Below are 26,980 nucleotides of genomic sequence, written 5' to 3' on the forward strand. Positions count from 1 at the left end.
GCGGGCTTAAATAAAGTAGCCCAAATAGACACCATATTTAGGGGGTGTTTCGCTCTGCGTAATCATTTGACATGACAGTCAACTATAGGCTGTGCAAATCTACAATCAGGGCTAGAAAAGAAATCAGTCCCAGCCTCTACTTTATACTTTATATATATATATATATATATATATATATATATATATATATATATATATATATGTGTGTATTTTAATGTATAACTATGATTAACAATAGTTGTTGGTTAATTAGCAGGATTTGCTTTAAATATCACTGGGGAAAGAATGTACAGAATTATCTGTCTAAACCACTTTGTCTATCAAATGCTGACATAGTGTAAATACATTTCATCTGCTGTATTTGAGCTCTGTTATAGTTTATGACTATTGCATATTGCATTCTGGAAAAGTTGGACTAGTGAGAATAAAATGACATGACAGTTTTCAACTGTCTTCTTTGTACAGCGTTTGGCTGTGCTGAATGAGCACAAAGGAATCCTGCTGCATCTCTAAACTGAAGATAAAAGGAATGTAGTGTAATGGTTGAAAATACAGTCCTGCTGTTGTTGTACAGTTAATAGTATAATTTGGTCGATAAATATGTCATCCACTCAGACTCTGAGGACGGCTCTTTGTCCAGAGCTACATCTGGTTATAAGATGTTTGCTGATTGTGTCGGTGTCTGGATGTTTGGGAAGTGCGTTCTCAGTGGCCTGCACATATTTAGCTGCGGTAGTTCATTCTCTTAGCTGAGTCTCTAAGCAGGGCCCACCAATTAGGGCCATGTCTGTGCTGGAGCCTGTGGGTTTACAACATATGGCAATGAAGCTGATGTATTAAGTAATTCTGGCCTGAAAGAAACACACATACACAGAGTTTAAAACATGGTGACCCAGATGTGGACCACCTTGAGAGTTTACCTCCTAACACTAAAATTATATTTCTGAGGTAATATGATGATTAAGTATATAACTATGTTTTTTCACAAACTTTAAAACTTGTTATAACCCCAATATAGCACTAATGGTCCTAATATACACTTCAGTGCCAAATTCTCTTAAGTAACCAAATATCTGGCTATAAACATAACCCTTAGGTCTTAGTCCTCTTTTACCCTGGGAAATTATAAAGAAGTTACTGTTGGATTACACCATCTCTCCTTCCATCTCGCTGCTACACTGTTATGTGAATTCATTCAGTATGTTTTTCCACCATGGCTTTTTTTACTGGTGTACAAGGGCTCACAAATATTGTCATGCCCATGCAAGGGTGGATGGGTTTGGCTGAAAAATGGGAATTCCATGTAACACACCATCTAAATCCAGAGAATGATGTGATAATTTAGTCATTGTACTAGCAACCTAAATACTGTATGAGCTGAAGACAAACAGCTTGTTAATCATAGTTACGATACTTTTTCCTAGCATGATACTTTTTCCTAGCATGATTACATTTACATAGTGTATAAATGTATAAAGCTAACATCCTTTATGTACAGGCAATGAATCCTATATTACACCCTGTACCTCAGTAGAGACTTTATTCAATTACTACCCTGAAACTAGATAAGGTATGATACGGAAGGTATGCAGTTCCAATAGTGAGGAATTATACCAATAGTTCCTGGAAGTTAAAGGGGCTAATCACTACACACTGTTGTTCATATTCCACCTACCTCATGACATTTATGCAGACTGTACATGGATGTGCTTGTGCATATATGAATCCAGATGTTTTTTTGATCACTCCTACATGTAAGAGGAACTGCATTAGTCATTGCAGTTACGTAAAGAAGTTAGACCTACAATCTTAAGTACAACCAGTCTTAGGGTTCAAATATAATCAGGACTTCAGATATTCTGATCATTGAATTGTGAGGATGTCTGCTGTTGTAAATCTCATAGCTACTATATGGGCAGCACATGGACTTGATATCCATTTTGCTGCACTAACAGCCATATTAATCCTGGAATATTTATATAATCCCTCCTTCTTCTCCCACCAAAACAAGTATAAACTCAAACCATTCATTTGGAGGACCACAATTGTCCATTCCACTCTTCTTGCCTACTCAGGTAATAAGTAACAGCTGGATCTGCAAAGACTTTTTTTGTTCCATTGTGTAAATGTGCTTGTTAAGAATGATTGCTCCCAAACCTCTCCCTATTCAGGCTGGACATTTTTTTTTTTGGAATAGCTCAGCAGTACTGTAACATTACAGTAAAGGAAATGTCTATAAAGCCTTAATTAGGACTTTTTGTCCTTTTAGGTTTTGTATGGTAGCTAACGTTAGCACCATGAGCTAGAATTCAGGAAGAAATCTTTAGTTTATACCATCATTGTGATCCTCAGACAACAAAACACCCAGTTACTACACCATGTAAATAGATTGTATATGTGCCAGTATAGTTAAAGTTTACTCACTTTTGTTACAATATTAAGTTTTGTAGAAATTACAGTGTATCATAATCATTGAGTGATATAGTTCACTGTAAACTGTTAAAGTATCTACAGAATTTCTAAACTAATTGAATGCAAAAGTGCATTCCCTTACAACAACCTAATAGTTGAACTCCTGCCCATTTTCCAGCCCAAAAGGGTTATAGCAAAACCTCTTTTCAAACTATTTGCACTATAATAGTATGCAAGTTCGCAAATTCTGAACATTTTTAGTATCATAAGCTTGCCCGAATGTCATCATATTGTAAGATACACCATCATTTAATGTATGAATTCTTTTTACTTTTTTAATTTTTACCTAGAACAATGGTAAGGGGGTGCAAACTTTTGCACTCAAATGCAAAATTGTGAAAATTTCCATAAGCTTGCCTGGACTTTTCTTCTTAGTCATTTCAGCAAGATGATATTTTGTAGGCAAGTTTTTTTTTTTTTTTTCTTTTTTTTTTCTTTTTTTTTTACAGCCATGTAGGTCAGTGCTGTATCAGGGAACTTGGCAAGTGAGAAAAGCTGCTGTCCAACAACCATTTGATATCTTGCCTACAAAAACCTCTTCAGGCATGAAGTTATTGTTCATTCTCACAGCTGCATGAGGAAGTTTCTATTTTACTCACAGGAATCCAGGTCTAATCAAGGTCTGACTAGCCCCATAGCGGCTAATTGACCTGCCAAGAAGTGATAATACTGCACATCTGCCTTGGTTTACATAATAGCATTGCTCTAGCATTGCTTTACAGTGTGCTTAGAAGTTTGAATTTGGCCATTAGCCATCAAGTTTGTAACTTGATGAATATGAAGCTAGACATTATATTGGCTTATGCATAAGATCCCATCATGTGCTTTATGATCTCACTGCCACTCCCTGTAATGTAATCTATCTCAGTTCTGCAGTTGTGTACATGTATATTATGTGGCATGTAAATCATTAATCAGTGCATGAATTGGAATATGTTTGGAAATAAAGAGTGTGATTAAACAGAACACATGTGTAATGATGTTGGACCACAAAGTTGCCTAGAAACGTTAAAAGCATCCTGATAATGATCTGGCAGCAGATTGAAGTCAGAATGGGGAATTCCGCAGTTTCAGTCCAGAATACACAGTTAATGCAGGCCTATGCTTTAGCCTGTAGCTTATCATTTATATGTTTTGACTCAACCAGTTTTCCTGGGTGATATGGTGGTGCAGCAGGTAGCGGTGCCATCTTGCGGCTCCAGGGTTTGATCCTGAGAGCAGCTCACTTTCTGTGTGAAGTTTCTGTGTTCTTGCTGTGCCTGTGTGGGTTTCCTCATGGGTTAGGTCGATTGGCTACACTAAATTACCCTTACGTGTGAATGAGTGTGTGAATGTGTGTGTGCATGGTGCCCTGCGATGGACTGGGTGTATAACTGCCTTGCACAAAGTGGTCCCTGGGATAGTCTTTGGATCTGACCAGGATAAAATGAAGATGAATGAATGAATGAGTATCTTCCTTATTTATTGTTGTTACTGCAGTCTCCAGTGGACCACAACGTGAATGAGAGATTGAACTTCCTTCTGGCCCAAAGCCCACCGCCAGACCAAAACACAGAGCACTTATTTAGAATATCATTGAGATCGTATCAATATAGTTGTATTCTCAGCTTAATCTGAAACTGCCGAGAGTGGATATGAATTTCAGGGACAACCACATGGAATGACCAGTGATGAAGCACCATACCATTGCAAAAAAAGACAGAAAACACAAGCAAACACATGACCCCAAGGAGCATTATGACAGTCATAACAATTATCCTCTTCAATAAACACCAATAGAAGAAGCCATTGAGGTTTCATGAAAATATCCACAATGTGAGCATACGCTGCTTTACGAGCTCATGTGAGAAAGGCATCACTTATTTCATGCCTATCTCAGAGATGACCCCAGATGTGTCTATGGCATGGTTCAGCGCTATTATATAGTAGCCTCTCTTAGCAGCACTGCACATGTTATTAGCTCCTCAGTCCCTTTATGACTTAATCCCATCCAGATGATGCCACCACACACGGTCTTCTTCAGCCTTAATAAGGACCATATGTGTGAAGTTGGAATACTAAGGGAGATGAAGAGTTTGGGGTGAACCACTGTGTCGAGGTTTTGTTAGATCTTGCCTGATCCTGCTGAGCTAACACCACTGCTGTGAGCCTGTCCTTGATGATGAAGTCTAAAGCTGTACAAGAGAGACTTTTCTGAGAAAAGAGGTGGGCAGATGATAATGTTTTGGGAAATTGATGGATGGGTCAAGGTACATAGGAAGGCCTTTTCCCAAACAGAAGCAGATTAATGTGGCTCAGAGTCAAGACCTGTAGAGACCTGCAAAGTTTCCTCGTACACGTGGGAGAAGACATTTATAGTAGGAGTGTTTGGCCCAAATCACAACTGGATATTTGGCTCCTGATTCATTTTACCTCAAAAAAGAATGATACAGTTATGAGACTGCTGCTCTTCACACCCCATACTTAAAGAACTCTCTCGCACTACAATTTTACATCTGCAATTCTGTATTTGCCTTTTGGTAATACAGATGCTACTATTTCTTTTCTTATGTAGTTTACACAGTCTATAAAGTATTTTATATTGAATCTGATTGTATATAACAGTACAAGTGTCTGTTGATCACTAAAAAAAATACCATCTCATGTGAAATTTGCACAAATTCAAACGATAAGGCATGAATGCCTGACATTAAACTTAACTGAATTATCTACCCATTTAAGCTTTTAATTTAATAGATTTTTTATATTTTTGTCTTCTTTCCTCAGAGAGGGGCTCTAGTAGCCAGCTGGATCTGACAGAGCTCATCGGTGTTCCTCTCCCTCCATCTGTCTCTTTCATTACTGGATTTGAAGGTTTTCCTGCATACAGCTTTGGTCCAGATGCAAACGTAGGCCGCCTCACACGCTCCTTCATTCCTGACCCCTTCTTCCGCGACTTTGCTATCATTGTCACTGCTAAACCCACGACTCGCCATGGAGGAGTCCTGTTCGCCATCACCGATGCCCTACAGAAGATAGTGCACTTGGGAGTAGCACTGGCACCAGTAGAGGATGGGTCACAGCGAGTGATTCTGTACTACACTGAACCAGGGGCCACACGCACTCAGGAGGCTGCTTCCTTTAAGATGGGGGACCTGACAGGCCGCTGGGCCAGATTCACTCTGGCTGTGCAGGGGGATGAGGTGAAGCTCTATATGGATTGTGAGGAGCACCACAGGGTTGCTTTCCACAGGAGCCAGAAGAGTCTTACGTTTGAGCCCAGCTCAGGCATCTTTGTGGGGAACGCGGGAGGAACCAGGCTGGAGAGGTTTGTGGTGAGTGTATAAGTGTTTTTTTCCTTCCTGTCTGTTTGTATAAGTATGTTTATGCATGTGGCCATGTATTTGTGCACCTGCTCTGTGCTTGGTACACTTTATTATAATTTCCTTCAACTTCATTTATACAACCTTTTTAATTAGTTACAGTTATGAACACACTCTGCAGATTATTGGCTTCCTGAGCATGAACGAGTCTGTAAAGAATCTTGTAAAGTGACTTACAAAAGTGATTTGTGGTCTCAAACACACATCTTTATGCTTGTACAAGTAGGTCAAGGTCAAAACGGTCTACAGGTTATTATTATTTTTTTTTATTTTAATTTAGTGAAGTTAGTGATTGTTTAAATCCTTATTGAAGAAGATCTTCAGTCTTCATTTGAAGACAGCCAGGGAGTTCTTTCCGCTACCTGGGTGCAGAGGAGAGTTTTGATTCTTGTGTCTTGTGGGATAGTGGGTCAAATTGAGTCATAAGTGTGATCTAGAGCAGGGTTTTGTAAGTGTCTTCAAGTAGGTGGGATCTGGTCCATTTTTGGCTTTTATTTATCTATTTTTATAGCAATACTGAAACCTTGAGTATCGTACAATAATTGTTCATAAAATTAACATTTTTTTATTTATCTAAATTTGGTCACCTGCAAATTCCCACCCTCCAGCCAGCTCTACCTTGTCACACAACAGCTACCAACTAGGACCAGTGAACTGCTAACACATGCTTCCTCCAAGACACATGGAGCCAGCCAAATGCATCTTTTCAAAATGCTGCTCATGCTGCATCAAAGGGCAGAGTAACACACTCAGAGGAAAGAGCTATCCACCCTCTTCCACATACACGACCTCACAGACATCCATGATTGGCCAGTGTTGACAGGGGAGCGAGAGTATGCCATCTCTCCCACCCAGACAGCATGGCCAATTTTGCTTTCTTGGCTCCCGGCTATGGATGACTGTGGCATCATAGGGATTTATTTGCAATATCCCAATTACAGAATGAACCTTTTTCTGTGCCACTTGGGAGACTAAAATGAACTTAAGCCCCAATTCAAATGACAAATGACCTCATACTGCTCAAAAACACTCTAGGAAAAAAACAAAAAACTACTAAGAACAAATATCACAGTGCAGTTAACACAATATAAATAAATGAAGGGTAATTCCAGTATAATATTGCTAAATAGCTAGCTACGCATGGTTAGGTGGCTACTTCACCATATGTATCACATGACCTACTATTGCCTTACGTTATGTTTTGCTACAAGCAATTCTTTGTTATTTCAGGGTATATTTGTTACTGATCGGATTCATTCTTTTTTTCCCTTCAATATCTGATCCAGCATTTGTTGCTATCTGCTGGATATAGATACTGGATATCGGGTTGGTGGCATCTTTGTGTGACAGATAATATTGCTGTAAAGTAGATTTTTGGTAGGATTTTTTTTTGTAGGATTTTGTAAATTGTGAAGAACTGTTGTGAAGTATGGTGTCCTTAAAAACTGACATTATAGCATGTAGTTAAATCCAGACGTCACTGTTGTTATGCAGTGGAGTTAGTGTATATGACACTAATACATACTATTACTGTTCCTTTCTACTGATTTGATTCCTGTTTGTAATTATTTCTTGTTTATAGCATCCTAGATTAAAGAATAAATTATCCCTGCAGTAGAAAGTGTATTTAATGAGAATTGAATTTTCATAATAAACATAAAAAGGAATAGATTGTTAATGTGGCAATGTGGGGTATCTAGACAGCTATTTACTCTTCTCAGCAGTTGGATCATTGATCAATTATTGACAGATGTGGTGTATGAACTTTCAATAGCACAGCAGACTAATGGCAGGCCTGTCAACGTGGCAGTGTTATGTTATGTCAGCATTTCAGTACTGCAGTGGGAGAGTGCTGCTTTGGAAGTTGGAAGTCGGCTCTGAATGACTCACTGTATGGATGGTAGCCTGTCAGTTGGCCCCGCTGCTCCTGTTGACAACTGGCCTGAAAACTCTTGGCGTTTGGCCTTAAAATGCACAGCATGTTTAATTGTAAAACATTTTCATTCTGACAAAAAGATATGGTAGTTACTGGCAATTGAAGTTGTCTGTTAGACATCAATTGACATAAATTAAAAGAAAATGAAAATGAAAGAAGAATACTGTGACTGTCTTCATGTGACTTTGTGAATAATATGCTGGAAAGAACAAAGTGAATAATGCCCTGGAAGGCGCAATTGAAGAAATGGCTCTAGCAGGCAGTACGTGGTTTGAGTGACTTCCAAACATTATGGTGACTGAATGATTGCCAACGTCATGGATGAGAGAGCAGAGGGAAGAGAGACGGTGGGGAAGAGAAGTGAAGCTCTTAAAAATGTATCCAATTTGGAATAAAATCATTGCTTAATGTCCTACTTTGTTTTCAAAAAATTAAGAACATTTCTTAAAAGTTTGCCAAACACAGATGAGAGAGCACAGAGAGAAGGATACAGAAGGAAAGAGAAATGAAGCTCCTAGACTGACCAATTTACAGGGTTTGGAATAAGATCATTGCATAAGGTCCTAATTTGTTGCATAAGAGTACTACTGGTTTATATCGTTACTAATGTTCCAATTTAGGACGTAGGTTACATAATACAAAAGTGATATAAACCACTTTGCAACATGTGTATACAACTAATTAATTATTTAAATTTATTCTGGATATTTTAAAGAATAGACTTTAAAGAAAGTCTACAGATCTTTTGTAGCTGCATCTTGTTTCACTTTGGCTTTTTTTGAAGGATGAAACTGCTGCATGCTGCACCAATAAACACTTCACTGCATTACCGAGGTGTATTTCTACTAAGGTTGCCAGATTGTTTGGAATTAATTTAGAGGTCTTTTGGTCTGGAAACAAATAATCGTCTGTGGATAGCTATCATTTTGCTTAGATATACTTTGATCACAATTTAAGTTGTTTTCCAGTCAATTGGGAAGGTTTTACCCTGTGATTGTTTTGGAAAATCAGTCCAATATGGCAACCTTTTTTTTCCACATAAACAGCTCATCTGTAGATGTGCATGAGCTTTGCACTTGTGCCAACTTGAGGGAATCCCAACTGTTGGTATTGAGATGAACAAACGCTTATGACAACATTTTGTGTAATTCAATTATCAGAAATATTATGTGATATTATATTACTGAAATATTATATTAATCCAAAAAAAAAGAGGGACAAGGAGAGTTTTAATTTTTTCATGAGTGATCTTTTTTTTTCGTCCTCTCTCAAGCTGAACATTACATATCCACTTACAATCTCAGTCACAGTCCTGCTTAAGAGTAGCTGGAATTGCCAGATAGAGACGCCAATATGCAGCCAACACACATACACGTACGTCTCGACAGATGTGTGCATATGTTTTGGCAACCGCCCCAGCTTCATGAGTGCAGTTACTGTGTACTGGGTGTCTTAGTTATTTTAATCATTTCCTCATTCTGATGCAGTATTTTTGAAGTATCTCCTCAGTTCCAGATCCTTTCATCTGTCCTGTACACTATATTATTTCAGTACGACATCCTGGTACTGATTTACTCAGTAATTTCTTGCTTGTTTCAGTACAAAAATCTTAGGAGGTATAAAATCAACCAGACGTACAATCTCAGACAAGGTGAGCAACAGGACTGCTGATGTGTGTGGTCTGGCTCTCTCCTGGTCAGTGTGTGTACAACTAAAATTTGCTGAGTCGACAAGAATGAATGAATGAGGCAGTGAGGATATCCCACATTCCCTTTCCTGAACACACACACACAGCTTCACATACTCAGCCAGTATCACTGCATATGAAGTTAAGGCAGTAATTAAGTGACGAGTTGAGTTAAGATCAGATTTGGAATAGTCAAATTGAAAATCTATCTATCTATCTATCTATCTATCTATCTATCTATCTATCTATCTATGTGGTTGCACTGTGTAAAGTTACCATTTTATATATCTGTCTTTATATATTATATATCTTTTCATAAATATTTCTGTCCTCTGTCTTCACACTGTTTTTCATCAGCGTTGCTGCTCTTGTCACAAATGATTTAACGTGAAGAAGCAGTAAACACTGAGTGATGAAAATAAAAGCTAAAATCTGGCTGGCATGCTGAAGCAGCATGTAGCATTACTGCTTCACAGCTCCAGGGTCTCCGGTGTGAGCATAAACTCAGCTTACTGTCAGTGCTGAGTTTTAAATGTTCTCATGTCCCATGTCCATTTGGGTTTCCTCTGGGTTCTTCAGTTTCCTCCCACCACCTATAAACATACTGGTAGGTGGATTGGCTACACTAAATTGCCCCTAGGTGTGAGTGAGTGTGAGATGCTTCAGATCTAGTGCAACCTTGACTGGACCATGTGGTTACTAAAGATGAATGACTGGTTGGATTTTAATTAGATTTCATACAAATGTGGCTTGAATCCTTTTAGTAAGTGATATGCTTACATTGTGGTCTGTTTAAAATGATCTGAATGATAGTGTTCTGTGTGGTGAACCCCTTAAACTACTAGAATCTGTTAAAGGTCTAGACTTATATTCCTTACCCTTGTAACTACACCCCTTTCCCTTTTTAGTTTTGTTGTAGTTACTGAATAATATGCTTTTTTTATAATGAATAACTGAGTGATAGGATGTCACTCTTGGGTGTTTAAACTCATACGGTCATGGACATGCAAGTTGAATTTCAAATCCTGATTACCTTCCAAACTTTAAATCTGTGATTCTGAAGAACTGGGATTTCCCCACAAGAGTATTTCAGCTCCCATCAGTGGACTAGTTTTCCCTGGAAAAAGGGAGACTGTTTGTGCCTTTATTCACACCGGGTTCTGTTCCAGTGCTCTCTACACTTTTTGTTAGTCTTCTGATGATAAAACTGCACAGCAATGAAAGAGCAGAACTACTCGGAGTGCTTGTCAGTTTGATCAGATTTCTAAGACGTGTTTACTGCGTTGACATGTGGAGTTAATTTATTTGTTTACAGTCTCTCTCTCTCTCTCTCTGTCTTCTATCACTATCACTATCTCTCCAAGTTATTAAAAAGCTTATAGAATGGAAAACAGGTGTTGATTCTCTGCTCTCCAAATAGTCTTCCAGCTCTGCTTCTTTGTATCTGTTGCACTAAGAAAAAAGTTATATGCGACTTTTACTGTGGCAGGAAGTCAGAGTCACATCAGGAAAAGCACTTTTTGGTTTAGTACTTCAACACTGTCAGAAACGACTAAGAGGGCATAAAAAATGCCATATATTAATGCCACAAAAGGTCATTTTAGTGGGGAGGTTGAAGGGAGACTGAATTTAATATATATATAAAACACAATAATATATATAAAACACACACACTCACCAATCACTTTATTAGGAATACCTGTACAGCTGCACATTCATGCAATTATCCAGCAATTATCAGCTCACCGAAACTGAAGAGTTTGAGAAAACATCATCTGGACTTTTTCCAAGTTTCAGCAAGTCCAGTTTGTGTGAGTCTGTGCCCACTGTAGCATCAAATTCCTGTTCGCAGCTGACAGGAATGGACCCCGATGTGGTCTTCTGCTGTTGTAGCCCATCTGCCTCAAGATTTGTCATGTCATGTCATTTTGAGATGCTTTTCTGCTCAGCACATTTGCATAGAGTTGTTATTTGAGATAGCATATATCCTATCAGCTTGAACCAGAATAGCCATTCTACTCTGAGCTCTCTCATCAACCAGGCAGCTCCAGACAACATGCTCACTGGATGTTGTTGTTGTTGTTGTTGTTATTTTTCACACCTTTCTGTGTAAATTCTAGAGAATGTCGTGTGTGAAAATTGCATGAATGAACAGGTGTTCCTAATAGGTTGGCCGGTGAGTGTAGGTTATTGCGTTTAGGTGTTTATGATTTATGTGAGATTTTTGTGCCAGTATTTTTGTTCAATTTGTGTTAATCTTAAGGTTTTTGTGAATAAACTCTGCCCCATTCTCTCTCTCTCTGCAGGGATCTATTCAGCAGTTGGTGTTGACTCCGGATCCCAGGGCACCGGATGAGCAGTGTGAGGAGGATGACCCCTATGTGAGTGATGTCTGGAACTCGTGTTTGTGTTATCTTCTCTCACATGCACTTTTTTCTCTTTTTGATATGCCCCAGAGCTTTGAACTGCTATCATTAAAGCTTAGATGACGGGAAAATACTTTTCCTTATAAAGTTATTAAACTAAACTCTTGAGATGAAAATTAGAGTCAAACAGCTCAGTTTTTTTAAGCTTGATGATAGCTGTGTTGGCGAAAGGGGGGTAGGGAGGGGGATGACATGATATTATTAGTTGATAATATTTTCCCGGATTTGCACATGCATGTCTAAAAATAAAAAATAAAAAAATTAAAAAATACATTTCAAAAAATAAAAAATTTATAAGCAAGTAAATGATTGATACCAGTGAATCCTGCCTGAACACTGTTAGAACTAACAAGGTACAAAGGTCCACTTGTATTTCTTAAATTATATCTTAGTCATGATTCATATTTTCCCATATGACTGATTATTAGCTCGTGGGTGGATTCAGAGGAGCAAGTGAGATGTGAAAGTATATGAATAGATGTGTTCCTCAAGGGCTAGGACTCAAGAGCACTTGTGCCAGTGTTGGTACACAAGTCTAAAATTGTGTTCTTGCTCCCTCTAGTGGTAAACACTAAGCATGATAGCTAGCAGTTCTGTGCTTTTGGCTTTGCAACAGGACAAGACTAAACTGATATATTACCAAAATAAATAGTATTGTGCGAAATTGTGCTAATGGATATGAACTCGAATATTTGACTAAAACATGTTCCATGGTTAAGTGGGTTAGTAAGTATGAAACGGATACTGATGATAAAAACATCTTTATCTGGATATGTGGACAAATTGTGGACAAACATGTAACACACAAACATGTTTCAGTCAGTTACACTCTTAGAATAAAAAGCATCCTCAAGGGTTTTTTTTTTTTTTTTGGATGTTTAAGGGTTTTAGCTTTCTAAAAAGATTTGTATCTTTCTGATAAACTCTTTGTTGGTGGGTTCTTTATATACAAACTTTAATATTTTCCACAGAGGGTTAAACTGAACCCTTAAAGAGTGTGATTTAAGAAATTTACCCTGCATAATTAGGGGGAAATATAATATAGGAGGTGCAGTGGGTAGTGTTCTGCCACACAATTTGAAGGTCCTCGGTTCAGTATGGGTTTCCTTCAGGTTGTCTGACTTTGTTCCCACCTCCCAAAAACATACTAGTAGGGTAATTAGCTACTCTAATTTTCCCCTAGTTGTGAACGAGTTTGCGAATGTGTGTGCACTGTATTCCTACACAGTCTTCCTGGGTAGAGGGTTAGGAATGAGGTGGTGCTAAGGTGTATATGTGTGTGTGTGTGTGTGTGTGTGTACTGTTGCAGGCATCTGGGTATGGCAGTGGTGATGATGAATATGATGACACAGAGACCACAGACGAAGTGAAGAAAGTACATGAGGAGAGAGAATACCCTGTAGTAAGCAGCTACACACACTCACACACCTTCAAACTCACATATAAGACTCATTGAATCTGTTTGCCAAACTAAAAGGATTATAATATTGAATCTTCCAGCAGTGCTATCATTATATTAAGAACCAACAGTTATTGTGCAACAGGACATGCACAAAGAATTCACTGTACAACATCACTGAATAACATAAAAATAGATTTTGGTGATAATTCAAACATTTACATGAAGTGATGTTATACATAATCATCTTTCTTTCTAAGATGATGTATACAGCACCAGTTGTTGAGTCAAATTGGTTTACTGGAAATTAATTATTTGATAGTCTTATGGTTGCAAATTGCATTAATTAATCTTACTTTGAGCTTCAAGTCCATGCCATGTACTGCCATTTTCTCCGTTTATGTTTTTACACATGCAGTTGCAAAAATAATATTTCTTAAATAAGATATAAAACGATATAAAAATTTACATGATCAGAGTGTCTGTTACAAGCCAAATTCAGATAATGTTCATATTATTAATGTGAATGTAAACACACACACACACACACAGACACATACAGACAACTATAGAGTTTTTGCTTGGCTGTTTTTTCAGCAGGATATGCTTTAATGTTCATTAGGGTGCCAATACTTATGATGTTAAAGCTTCTTGTGAATTAAACTGCTGAGAATTTAAAACATTTTGCATTCCTTATTACCTCGGCTGCCTGCTTTTATGATAAGAATGTGGAGTTAACGCACTATCAGCGTGCTCTTGAAAGATTGCAGTGTGAAGGGCTTTGAAGGAATCGTGGAAGCCTAAACAATTTGATAGAGATGGAATTTTACCAGAACAGCTGCTTCTCTATTAGAGTCATTCTCCTGGAAATCAATACTACAAATGTTCCGATAACAACTCGACCTACAGCAGAGATGCACACACCCACACATTCTGGCACACACACACACACACACACACACACACAATCTCTTTCTCTCTCTGTCTCACACACACATATAAACACACACACACACACACACACAATCTCTCTCTCTCTCTCTCACACACACACATCTAAACACACACACAAACACACACTCACGCATGCACACACACACACACACACACTCTCTCTCACCCTCTCTCTCTTTCTCACAGAAATACATACACACACACACTCTCTCTCTCTCACCCTCTCTCTGTCTTTCTCACACACACACACACACACACACTCTCTTTCTCTCTCTCTCTCTCTCTCTGTCTCACACACACATATAAACACACACACACACAATCTCTCTCTCTCTCTCTCTCTCTCTCTCTCACACACACACACACATCTAAATACACACAAACACACACTCGCTCATGCACACACACACACACACACACACACACACACACTCTCTCTCTCACCCTCTCTCTCTTTCTCACACAAATACATACACACACACACACTCTCTCTCTCTCTCACCCTCTCTCTGTCTTTCTCACACACACACACACACACACACTCTCTCTCTCACCTTCTCTCTCTTTCTCTCACATACACACACACTCTCTCTCCCTTTCTCACACTCTCTCTCTCTCTCTCTCTCACACACACACACACACACACACACACACAATCCTTGAGCATCCTGCTACTCTTTACCATTATCACCTAAGCCCTGGGAAAGTGAAAACATTAAAAATGTTAGCTTTGAGGTGTTATTTATTTAAACGAGATTAAAGATGTAGTTGTTAAACTTGTCCTATTCATATTTCTACGATTTCTCGATTTCAGAGATTATATCATTACCGCATGATAAATTTGTGCTTAAAGGTTTCTGTGAAGAAGCACTTACACTACTGTTCTCTGCTTACAGCCTGATGAAGATCAGACACTTCCTGTCAGAGCGCCCCCTACTGAAGCATCCTATGAAGCTCCATTTGATGATGAGGACTTGGAGGAAGAGTCATCAGGTCAGGACATGGTGCTTACTGAGAGAGGTGAGTGACTATACTGGCTGATCGATGTTATTTTTCTCCATTAATGATTTAATTAACTCTTATTGTTTGTAGATATTTGAAGTTTTAGTTTTCATAGTTATTTCATCTGGACATAGTTGTTTTCCTAGTTGTGTCATCTGGTCCTAGTTTTATGGCAGCATTTTCCAAACTTTACTCAAATGCAAATACTAATGTTAACATTTTTATTTAAATAAACATAAATTGATTTATATAAATTTAAAGTCCATTTCGCATTTTATTTCCAGTGCTTTTACAGGTATAATTTGGGCATATTGAAAAAGCAACAATCCATATATTTGTGATTGCACTGATTTCCCTTCATCTTTGATAAATAATGATATTATTATTTGGTTCTACTTGTGTGCACAGAGCCAAGCAGGACAGAGAAAGCTGTATATCACAAAGGAAATGTAAGAAAAACATTCCATTACTATAAGAACAAGATCGTATTCATTTACGTATACTTTCATATACCGTAGCATTCTTCATTCATTTTATGTGGAACACATAATACCGTACATGGTGATATATTTATCTGACTCAGTCATGCCATTGAGGCAATTAATAGAAGCTTAAATCCCAAGTCCATTACTCATTTTGTCATTTGGTCTTGCTCAGGATTATCCACTGATGATGCCGGTGCATAAAGGGGAGAAAGGAGACCGTGGACCTGCTGGACCTCCTGGCCCTCCAGGACCCCCAGGCACAGCGAGCTTATCAGGCCCTAAAGGAGACATCTCATCTTGGGTAGGAGAGCCAGGGGCTCAGGGCCCTCCAGGACCACCAGGACCTACGGGTGCACCAGGAAAGGACGGCCTTCCTGTAAGTACATCCATGTGTTTTCATTATAGCTGGTTTCTCTGGGCATAATAAAAAACATGATAACTATTGTCTGTTACCTGGACCCTGTTCAAGCCATTGTGGTAAAAACATATTGTAAATGTGACTTGATAATAAATCTGAAATGCGGTAACTGTATTGTCGTATTTAACCATGGTGAAATTGTCATGCAACATCAGATTTTGCAAGTATATAATGAGAATTATTTCTTACTTCAGAGCATTTAGATCATTTGTTTTGTTAAACAAACTTGGCTAATCTGCTCAAACAATGTTACTCAACATCCTGTTGGTTTGAAAGTCAAATGAATCCAAATCAATGCATTAGGGTCATGCCTGAATTCCATGGATTGGTTACCGTCAGCTTATAGTTTGCATGATTAGTAACATTTAAATCTGCATGCATACATAGTAGATAATACACAGCTGTATTTCATATTGCACCTGATCAGTGACAGATCTACAATATCAAGTTGATTCTTTCAGACTTGATGTATCATAAATGGCCATATGGTCATAAAGGTAATATTATCTTAGTAATAGGAATCTGCCCATCTGCTGAATTTAGAATTTCAAACAAAAGATGTCTCTCATTTTTCAGGGTAGTCGTGGAGAAGATGGAGAACCAGTGAGTATAATTTTCTCCTTTATTCTTGACTCATGTTTCAGCTTGAAATATATGAGATACAAATTTATGAGATACAGTGAGATGAGATACATGACATGGTAGTGCAGCGGGTAGTGTTGCTGCCTCACAGCTTCAGGGTCCCTGGTTCAATCTCGAGCTTGGTTTACTGTTATGGTGTGAAGTTTTGCATTTCCTCCCTGTGTCCATGTGGCTTCCTCTTCCAGGATCTCAGGTTTCCTCCCATCTCCCAAAAACATGTGAGTAGGTGGATTGTTGACTTTTCATGGTGCCCTGTGATGGACTGGCATCCCATTCATGAAGTATTCCGACTTTGAGTCAAGTGTTCTGGGTCCACTGTGACCCTGATTAGGTCGTCTTCAGGTCGTCTTCAATGGATACTGAAGATGAATGAATGAGTAAAGGAATGAGTCACTGCAGTAATGAATGAGAACAATCTTCCACTCAAGTTCTTTTTCCTACCTTTAGTAAATACAAGTAATTTTGAGGACGTTATTACCATTTCTTGGAGTTTGGAGTTTATTGCTCACTCAGCCCATATCAGTGACTACTCAAACAACTTCCTGGTGTCTCCCATATGTCCAACAGAGCTAAGCTGTGCTAATAGAGCTAAAAAAAAAAAAAAAAAAAAAAGGTTAAATTTCATGGAATGAACCGCCCCATTAATTGTTTGGCATGGCCCATTGAGTCCAGGCCTTCAGTAGTGGACCCTGAGCCTTTGAACTTTCTCTGGGTTTGATTGAGGATTAATAGCTGCACCTTCCTCCATACCTGTGTGCCTGATTAGACCAAGTCCAGGCGTCTGACCTGCTTTTCTTCCCTTTCAGAATAAGGGGTCCACGTGTGTGTTTCTCTCTCTTTAAACTCTGTAATTTTTAGACCTACATGGATGTTTCTCTTTGGTTGTCTCTGCAGGGAGAAACTGGAGCTCCAGGGTTCCCAGGTATACCTGGTGATCTAGGAATAAAGGGAGAAAAGGTACAAATTCTCTATACATGGTGTAGACTTGCTAATGCCTATTGATCATTGCTCTGAGTAGTGACAGTTTTATTGTGAGTCTTATACCACCATAGTTGAGAAAATCCAATTCCACTGAAAGCTTATGTTTTTCAGGGTGATCCTGGAGTTGGTCTGCCTGGACCTCCTGGGCCTCCGGGACCACCAGGACGATCAGGGACACCCCGATATGTGGTAGGTGCACACTGTTAACCCAGTCCAGGTATCAGCCATGTCTATGGAGAAAGAGGGTCCAAACAAAAGGGCATATCTTCACTCTTAGACCTGTGCAATGTTCTTAAAATGAAACACCTACTATCCATCAGTTGATGGATAGTACTATCCATCAGTGGTATCTGTAAAGGAGTACAATTGTTTAGCCTAAAATCAATCATCTTACAAAATCGTAAGAAGTATTGAACAGTAGTTCATGTGACTTGTCAATACTTGTAGTTCCAGTTTAGTGCTGGGGACAAATATTAATTTAGAAACAACAGTGTTTGAGAAAATTGGACAGCCACTTCTAATTGGCTATCTAATTACATGACCACAATGTTACACTTCTTAAAATAAGCTCCTCCCCATGTTCTCTCTGCATATTCAGGATGCCATTGATGGTTCAGGATTTGAGGACTTTGACAGTGACACAGAGATGATCAGGGTGAGTTTATCCTCTCCCAATATGTATTTGCGTCAGATGATGTGGTTAGGGTGTGGTTTGCTAGTCCAAAGTGTAGTATTATGTATATACATAATAAATGTACCAAGGCATTTTGAAAAGTTGAGTTGGATTTGATATATCTCTACCAGGGTCCACCTGGGCCTCCAGGACCTCCAGGGCAGCCCGGTCCTCCTGGCCCCCCTGTAGGTCTCTCTCCTGGGCCAATGGGACCTCCAGGGGCTCCAGGGAAAGATGGGAAGGATGGGGAGATGGGTAAACCTGGAATTTCAGTAAGTACTCTTTTGCATTAAATTCTGAAAATGTTATAGGTAGGAGAAAAATTAAAGGAAAAAATGGTGGTACTTTTATGCTGTAGGTGGCATTGTGATGGCATGGTTTGGTCCCACTCATCTCCTTAACGGGAAGGTTCGTTGAAAATCGATCACCTAAAAATCAATCACCTGAGTGAACACTTCTATCCTATGAGGATACATTTCGATCTTGATGGATGTGGTCTCTTCCTGGAAGATAATACCCCCATCCATAGGGCACAAGGGCTCACTGAATGTTTCCATCAGGATAAAAATGACCTAAATGATATGTTATGTCCTATCACAATATCTTGGAGTGAATCACACCCAATTTTGGAGTGATGTGCTAGGCAGCACTACCATTACCAGCACTACCATCATCAAAACACCAACTGAAGAAATATCTTTTGGAAGAATGGTGTTCATTCCTCCAGTACAGTTCCAGAGACCTATCTGGAATCCAGAAATATGATTCCTGAATAGAAACAGCAGAACCTATGCTCATATTTGATATGGTAGAGCACTTCCTTGCCAAAGCGCTAGAATGTCTTGCCACTTCACACATTACTTTACGGGCTGGTTAAATAAAGCTGAACACCCAATGTTTACATTTTTGGTGTAACGACTCTCTGAATCAGCTGATCCATGCTGTGTTTCAGGTAATTGAGGACTGGTTTAGTGGGTCTGGATTTGATGCAGGTTCTGGATTTGATGCTGGGTCTGGATTTGATGCTGGTTCTGGATTTGATGTTGAGTCTGGGATTGATGCTGGGTCTGCATTTAAGCTTGGCTCAGACCTGGACTTAGTTGAGGTATAGCGTCTGGTCCCAGCTGGCAAATTAAAGCCACGGGCCACAAAAGGCAGGATTTCCCCTCAACATGTTCCACCTGCTTGCATCTTGCAATAATTCTGCCTCTGGCCTGCTGCATTTGCTTTCTTTTGCTGCTTAGGTAATCATATATAATGTCTGTGTGTGTATGAGTGTGTAAGTGCATGCAGATCTGTGTGTGTATGCATGAATTTGCGAGTGTGTGTAGGAGAGATTTGGATTAGTTACAAACAAGAAACCTTGGCAGGAACTAAGTGTCTTAATATACTAATTATCATTGGAGTCAGTTTATGGTGCAGGGTGGTGTTAAGGGTGGAGGGTGGTGTAAGGGGGTGGAGTTTGGAGCACTTGAATATGAACTCCCCTGAACATATCTTGTAGGTCTCTAGATGAGAAGAGCAGAAGTTTATATTAGGAAAATCCATTCTCTGGACAGAAGCAGACACTAGTAGACCTCTGGACAGAAGCAGGAATTTGTAGTCTTATGGACAGATGCAGAAGCTTGTAGGTCTCTGGACCAGAACATATACTTATAATTGTGAGACTTGAAGCTTCTGTCAGTAGCAGGAGTTTGTAGGCCTCTGGATAGGAACAAGAACTTGTAGGTCTTATGACACAAGCAGTAACTTGTAGTCCCTTGAACAGGTACATACAGTTGTATGGCTCAGAATGATAGGAGCATGAACTGGTGGATCTCTGGACAGGAACTTGTAGTACTGGAGCAGAAACATGAAGCTTCTGAGAGTAGCAGTAGCTTATTTGCCTCTGGATGGCAGTAATAGGAGTTTATAGGCCTGAGGATAATAGTAATAAGCACTGGATGAGAGTATGAGCTACAGTATAATCTACAGTTTATAACAAATACTTGTGGAAGCATTTAAGCCATCCTTCAAATGAGAGATTTGGTCAAAAAGAAAACCCAAACCAGGCTCTTTGATATCTCTTAGACACTGATTTACAGCAATAAATATAATCTTAAAAAATGCAGATCAAAAAACATTATAAAATTTTAGGGAAAGTTGCTGTAATTCTTACTTTCTGGCTTTCAGTTCTGATATATTTATCTCAGATATAAGGGCTCTACTAAAGTACATGTGTAGGTTTACAGGAAGAATGCTTTATTAGTAACTCATGACTTTGTGAAACTTTATCTTACCATAGTGTCACATGTACAGTGCACTTTATTTGTAATTTCATAATGTACAGTGTACTTTATTTTTTACAGTGCACTGTGTAACTATAGAAAAGTACTTGGTACTTGTATTAAACCTTTCCTGTTGTGTGGTCTGTCCTTCAGGCATACAGGCGGTACTTCTTTTGAATAGGTACACAGTTTTGACATTTTCCCTCCAAAACCTGGCCAGAGATTTGGGAAAATCCTCCCTTCATGTTTGAGTGTGTCAGATTTTCATTCAAAACCTTATTTGGTTGTGACATATCTGAGGATGGCGAACGTGTTTCTTTGCTCAAGTGGAATTTTGCCATTACTTGTCAGAAATTGTGTATCCCGATTATTTATGAAAGAGTGTTTGTGTGATTGTGAAGTGGATTTTACCAGAATAATTACTATTAAATGTGCTTTAAATGCTCTGTGTTGTGCTACATGTTAAGAAGAACAAAATATCGACCAAAAATTAAAGTATTCCTTGCTGAATGGTTTATCTCTCTCAACTTCAATGGGAGGGAGTGAAAAGAAATGTATTTTAATTCTAGTTTAATCACGTGGACTAAGGGAACAGATATATTTAAAGGATAGTATAGTCCTGGAAAATGGTGTGTGTGTGTGTGTGTGTGTGTGTGTGTGCTGCACTGATGCCATTTACCTGGAACTGAAACTTTTCATGGAACATGAAACTGCACTGTGTATTGGGGGGAAAGCTGCCTTTTAATATGAGTCCAATCAACTCTTCACCTAACTATTCAATCTCAGCCTGGAAATTCTCTCAGACTTTACTGACCATGCTAAATGAAGCAAACATCATTTCACTGATGATGAAACCTTCAATGAATAAACAAGAATTTTAAATACATATTTCATGTATTTTAATGTCTGGGCACCTCAGGACTTGATCAGTGATTTTGATTTAAAGTCCCAATGTGTGACTATAAAATGATTCTGTAATGCATCTTATTTTTTTTTTATGCTATAACCTATATTTAGATTTTTTTTTTCACAGTAGGACCATGTGCTGCATTTCAAGCATAATATTTTCCCATTCTTCCACCATGAAAAACACAGGCTTAATGTATTCAGAACAAATATAATAACTTAGTTTTTAAAACTACTTTTTGTTTGTGGAAGTATGAAATTATATGATAATTAACATTTGAATACATTTGAATACTATCTTTTTTTTCTCATCTCCCTTTTATTTCATAACCTGCTGCTAAAAGGTCTAACACTGCTTTTGAGCTATTGCTGTCTCTGTGTTATCTTAAGCTACATATATACATATATACAGCAGCCTATAATAAGCCTGTTGAGTCTTCAGTGTGAAGCTCTAGACATGAAACTGCTAAAATAACTGTGCCTTTGTACTACTGAGACTAAGTGATGTATGTATGTACTGTATGTATTTGTTATCTGAGGGAAAATAAGACATTTGGCTACCTGTACAGATCTTCAGATACAAGCGTATGTCTTTTGATTGACAAAAATCATGAATATCAGTGTATAAATTTATAGACAAACAGTACACTCTCTGAATTCTCCGTAATGTTTCAGGACTGCGTGTTTCAGTCTCAGTCAAGGCCAGAGTTTTGGCGTTATGCAAGTGCAGGGAAGAAGTAATAATTCTACTTTCATGGCTATAACAGGGTGCTGATGGCAGAGATGGTGAACCAGGAAAAGAGGGCCAGAAAGGGGAGAAGGTAAAATATACAATGAATAATTTATATTCTGTTGGTTGTTCTCTCTCTTTGTCACTTCCATATAACGATTTTCAAATGTTATTGTGAACTTGTTAACAGGGTGAAGCTGGATTGCATGGGACTGCAGGACAAAAGGTAGCTTTTTATTTTTTTATAGTGCTTTTATTTCTGTATATTTATGTAATGCATATTAACACATCCAGTTTCCTTTATACCACAGCACTGTTGAATTCTCAAATCTGATTGGTCAGAAGGTGTTGATTAATTTCAAAATAACAGCTACTCTGACAGTAGTTTGGCTACAAGACAAATTGCAGGTTCATATTCACCTGCTCGTTCTAATAAGTTATCATTTCTATAGTAACAACTTAAACAGGAACTTGTATGGTGGACACTCCGGATGAACAGATTTTAAATAAGTTTAAAATGAGGAGATATTTGTTTAACATTTATGGAAGGAGTCTCCAGTGTCAGCACTTTGTAACAGTCAGAGGTAAAGATGTAACTAAAGTTTTCAAACACCAGAAAGTCTTCAGGGTGAAGAATTTTGTGGTTTCTTGGTGATATGACAAGCTGCATTTTTTGTATTATTAACATTAGAAGTTAGAGGCTAGTAAGGGAGCGACTGATTATGATGAATGTTTATAGCTGTTATAACAGGAAATGGTAATAGGAAGATGTATTGCGGATGTTCCACAAGATTCAATGTAGCTATAAACTAAGAAAAATTTGGCATGTCACACTTTTAAAATATAAAAAATGTAATAGTTGGCAAATTGCTGTGGTATAAGAGGAATAAAACATTTCTTGGTAATTTTTACTCTCTTGGTAACAGTTACTCCACTTTCGTTATCTTGCTACCACCCCATTGTTGTTGTTTTTTTTCCGTATAAAATGTATTTTATTCCTTTCTTATGCTCTTTATTTCTGTCTTTATAAGGGTGACTCAGGGCAGCCAGGCCTCCCAGGAGTACCAGGGGCAGCAGGATCAGAAGGTCGAAAGGGAGAACCTGGCCCACTAGGACCCCCAGGACCTCCAGGTCCACCTGCACGCTTCAGTTTTGACGTACTGGTGAGTTTCAGGACCAATGAAACATTTGTTATGATCTGGATCAGATCTCAAGATCATACAGCTACTTAGTGGAAGATATCATTTGAAATCCACCAGAGGCCACCATTACCACTCTTCATTTTTGGTATGAACACCACAGCCAAAGAACAGCAGATTCTCCAAAATTCTAACACTGATGAGAGCTCATTTATCATTCTGTGTTGAATATAGCTGAACCACATTTGAAAAACATTTGACTGCAAGCAGTTTCTGGTTGGTTACATGAACAACTTCAAAATGGCATCTAAATTCTCCCAACCCAAGATCCTATTGAATGACTGATATACACAATAGAGCTGGAGTACACATGAACAAGTGTGTGTGTGTGTGTGTGTGTGTGTGTGTGTGTGCGTGCAGGATTCTGAGGGCTCAGGAGTGGGTGGAGACAGTGGCTTTGGGCCGTTCCTCCCTAGAGGGCCTCCTGTAAGTGCATTTTCAGTAGCAGAGTGGCGAGATGAATTATATTCATGTATTTTTCTTGTAGTTGGTTATGAATTTATACTTGTTCACAAACTCAAGTCTCCCTTTTCTCATGCAGGGTATTCCTGGTTTGCCTGGCCCCCCAGGACCACAGGTGCGTTACCTTTGTAGGACTACATTAACTGATTTGAGTTATATTTTATTCATTATTAATGTGATCAAATCGTATTAGTTTAATTTGTTTTTAATATTTTACCTTTGAGTTCATACCCATTTTGTTATTCTATCCCATAGCACATAGTATGTTTTGCTTATTAATTATGTTAGTATGTTTTGTTGTTTGGGGTTTTTTTTTTCAGTGTTACTCAAAAATACATACATATAGTACTTAAAGTATGAGTGTATCAACATGTGAAGGTCTATCATTAACTAAAATACTACATTGGATCTGTTGTATTTTTCGGATTCAGGGAAAAGATGGTGTGAACGGTCTTCCAGGTACCTCAGAGAAGGTTCGTACCTGTTTATGTGACCACAATTGCAAACACATATATTCAGTAAACTTCACTTATAAAAACTATAATTATTAGATGTTTTGTGACCTTAGTATTATAAGGTTGTATCTGGGTGAAGTGCTGAGACAGAGGGCATCAAGATTTTAACATTTACAGCTCACCATTATACATTAAATTGACATTATCAAAATTCTGAAATGATTAGAAAGTTGGGATTTTTGAAATCTGGTCAAACACAGATAGAAACGTTCTGTAGATTCAAATACAGTTTGCATTTACAAGGTCCACTCTGTGTGTTTCTCATTACATCATCGTACAATCTCAATAAATAACTAAGCTCAGCAAGACATTTTAAGCCCAATAATACACACTTTATGTACATACGTATATACTTTTCAATAAATTTTATTATTCTGAATGTTTTTCATACCTAAAAGCCAAATTGTTTTTCAAAATCACTTTCAGAATCTGATGTTTTTCCTAAACAGCAATTAACTTTTTTAAGTAACTTTTTTAAAAGTATTTTAGAATATATTCATGTTGAAATACATCAGTGTGCGCACACATTACTTTGTAACAACACACACACACACACACACACAGAAAACCTGTTAGCTGACCTTTAACCTTTAATGAGAAACACATCAGCTTATTGAGTGAACTTGCACATAGCTAACTAATGCTAATATTTAATGCTGATATTATTTGTGTTGCTAAAATATTGAGTGCTGGAATATTAGCTGTAAGTTTTTTATAAAATTCTTAAACTCATTGAGCATACTTAAAACATCTGCAGCTAGAAGTTTCTTTCTCCTCAGGCTCACCATACTGAGGCTTGGGTGATGATTGGTCAGCAGATAGCTAAACACTTTGCCAATAACAATAATAATAATAATAATAATAATAATGATAAATGAGAATGAAATATCACCCAGTAATGAAGTATACGTGGTTAACTCATTTTTGACCAAAATGTCAGACAGAACCTTGTATTTATGAACCTGGAAACCTCAATTTCCTAACTTGGCTAGATAGTCCCATTTTTTTTTAAGGCAAAGGATTTCACTTTCTCTTTTTTTGTCATAACTCAGCCAACTCAGTATTTTATTATCTGCAGATGATAGGACCATCTGTGATTTATGATTGCTAAATTCCACTTGAGATTATCATTTGTCTCTTTTTTGTGCTCAAACATAGACTGCGCTCACATGAAGATATTTGATAAATGAGGCCCACAGTTTCCTGTTCCTCATTGCCAAAGGAAGCCTGCAGTTCCCACCCATTTGCTTCTCATTAGGATTTAATTTACCTAATAATCCCTACTGTGCAAAAAAAATGGTTAAACAGCACATCTGCTGCGGTCAGAACAACTCACCACTCATATTTATCCCTTCCTTTGTATTCATTATGCAGTTGAAGCTTATATTTGCAAATCAAGATCAAGATCTTGATTTAAAATCAACATCTGTTGGTTTCTGATTTACATTGCTTTTGTTTTGCATGGTGCCACTTCAGCTATATTGGTACATTTTAGTGTCCAAATGCGTCACTTAATAGAAAAAAAAGCCTGTGTGTAAATTTGCACTGAAATATTTCACAATAGAGAAGAGCGCAGTTAAAGGGTTTTGGTTCAATGCACATAAGACATACACACGTGACACCACTTTATCATTGATTTAGCAATGTTTTAGCGGAATATTTTTGTGCATGTATAAATAATCTGAATATTTATTCCACTATTTTAAATTAGACATAAGATTGCTGTTAGAAGGAATGATTTTCTGATCATTATTTCTCATGTACTCCTCTAGGGGGAGCCTGGTCCTGCAGGACCTGAAGGGAAACCTGGACTACCTGGAAGAAATGTCAGTAATTCCTGATCCATAAGAAAACCTTATAAAAACATAACATTTACAGCATCGTTTTCACTTGTCTTTGACTTTCGGTGCACAGGATGCATAAAATTTGCTAGAAATATTAGAAATGCTTGAGCAGTGATATTAGAATATTAGATATTGGTATTACACTCAACTTTCACTTAAGAACACCTGTGTACCTGCTCGTTCATGCAGTTATCCAATCAGCAATCATGTGTAGCAGCGAAATACATAAAATCATGCAGATACAGGTAAAGAGCTTCGGTTAATTTTCACATCAAATATTAGAATGGAGATCTGCAGATCTCCTGTGATCTCCTTTCACACACAATAAAGTTTACACAGAATGATGCAAAAAACATCCAGTGATCAGCAGTTCTGTGGGCAGAAACACTTCGAAACTGGACAGTTGAAAGTTGGAACAATACCAAGCGTCATTTTTCCAAGCTTCAGCTGTCTAGTTTAGGTGAGTCTGTGCCCAATGTAGCCTCAGATTCCTGTTCTTGGCTGGCAGGATTGGATCCTGGTGTGGTCTTCTGCTGTTGTAGCCCATCCACCTCAATATTTGATGTGTTGTGTGTTTGGAGATGCTTTTTTGCTCCCCATGCTTGTAAAGAGTGGATATT

The 26,980-nt window shown here is 38.2% G+C and overlaps 1 protein-coding gene across 3 annotated transcripts in view; it reads left to right on the forward strand.

The window, feature by feature from the left end:
- col15a1a (collagen, type XV, alpha 1a) overlaps nucleotides 1-26,980 on the forward strand; it is an 81,583-nt gene that overhangs the window by 30,376 nt on the left and 24,227 nt on the right. For 2 of the 3 annotated variants that reach the window (XM_034305402.2, XM_034305399.2), the window contains exons 3-21: nucleotides 5,239-5,786; nucleotides 11,764-11,838; nucleotides 13,193-13,285; nucleotides 15,133-15,256; nucleotides 15,647-15,687; nucleotides 15,896-16,099; nucleotides 16,718-16,744; nucleotides 17,678-17,740; nucleotides 17,876-17,953; nucleotides 18,363-18,419; nucleotides 18,569-18,709; nucleotides 19,390-19,542; nucleotides 22,378-22,431; nucleotides 22,531-22,566; nucleotides 23,372-23,503; nucleotides 23,900-23,965; nucleotides 24,081-24,116; nucleotides 24,433-24,474; nucleotides 26,289-26,342. In XM_034305402.2, coding sequence (XP_034161293.2) covers nucleotides 5,239-5,786; nucleotides 11,764-11,838; nucleotides 13,193-13,285; nucleotides 15,133-15,256; nucleotides 15,647-15,687; nucleotides 15,896-16,099; nucleotides 16,718-16,744; nucleotides 17,678-17,740; nucleotides 17,876-17,953; nucleotides 18,363-18,419; nucleotides 18,569-18,709; nucleotides 19,390-19,542; nucleotides 22,378-22,431; nucleotides 22,531-22,566; nucleotides 23,372-23,503; nucleotides 23,900-23,965; nucleotides 24,081-24,116; nucleotides 24,433-24,474; nucleotides 26,289-26,342 — 2,024 coding nt within the window. The remainder of the gene's footprint in view (nucleotides 1-5,238; nucleotides 5,787-11,763; nucleotides 11,839-13,192; nucleotides 13,286-15,132; nucleotides 15,257-15,646; nucleotides 15,688-15,895; nucleotides 16,100-16,717; nucleotides 16,745-17,677; nucleotides 17,741-17,875; nucleotides 17,954-18,362; nucleotides 18,420-18,568; nucleotides 18,710-19,389; nucleotides 19,543-22,377; nucleotides 22,432-22,530; nucleotides 22,567-23,371; nucleotides 23,504-23,899; nucleotides 23,966-24,080; nucleotides 24,117-24,432; nucleotides 24,475-26,288; nucleotides 26,343-26,980) is intronic. The other variant, XM_034305405.2, reaches the window with a different exon arrangement.

Source organism: Pangasianodon hypophthalmus, chromosome 1, assembly GCF_027358585.1.
Source record: "Pangasianodon hypophthalmus isolate fPanHyp1 chromosome 1, fPanHyp1.pri, whole genome shotgun sequence".
Classification (NCBI taxonomy): Eukaryota; Metazoa; Chordata; class Actinopteri; order Siluriformes; family Pangasiidae; genus Pangasianodon; species Pangasianodon hypophthalmus.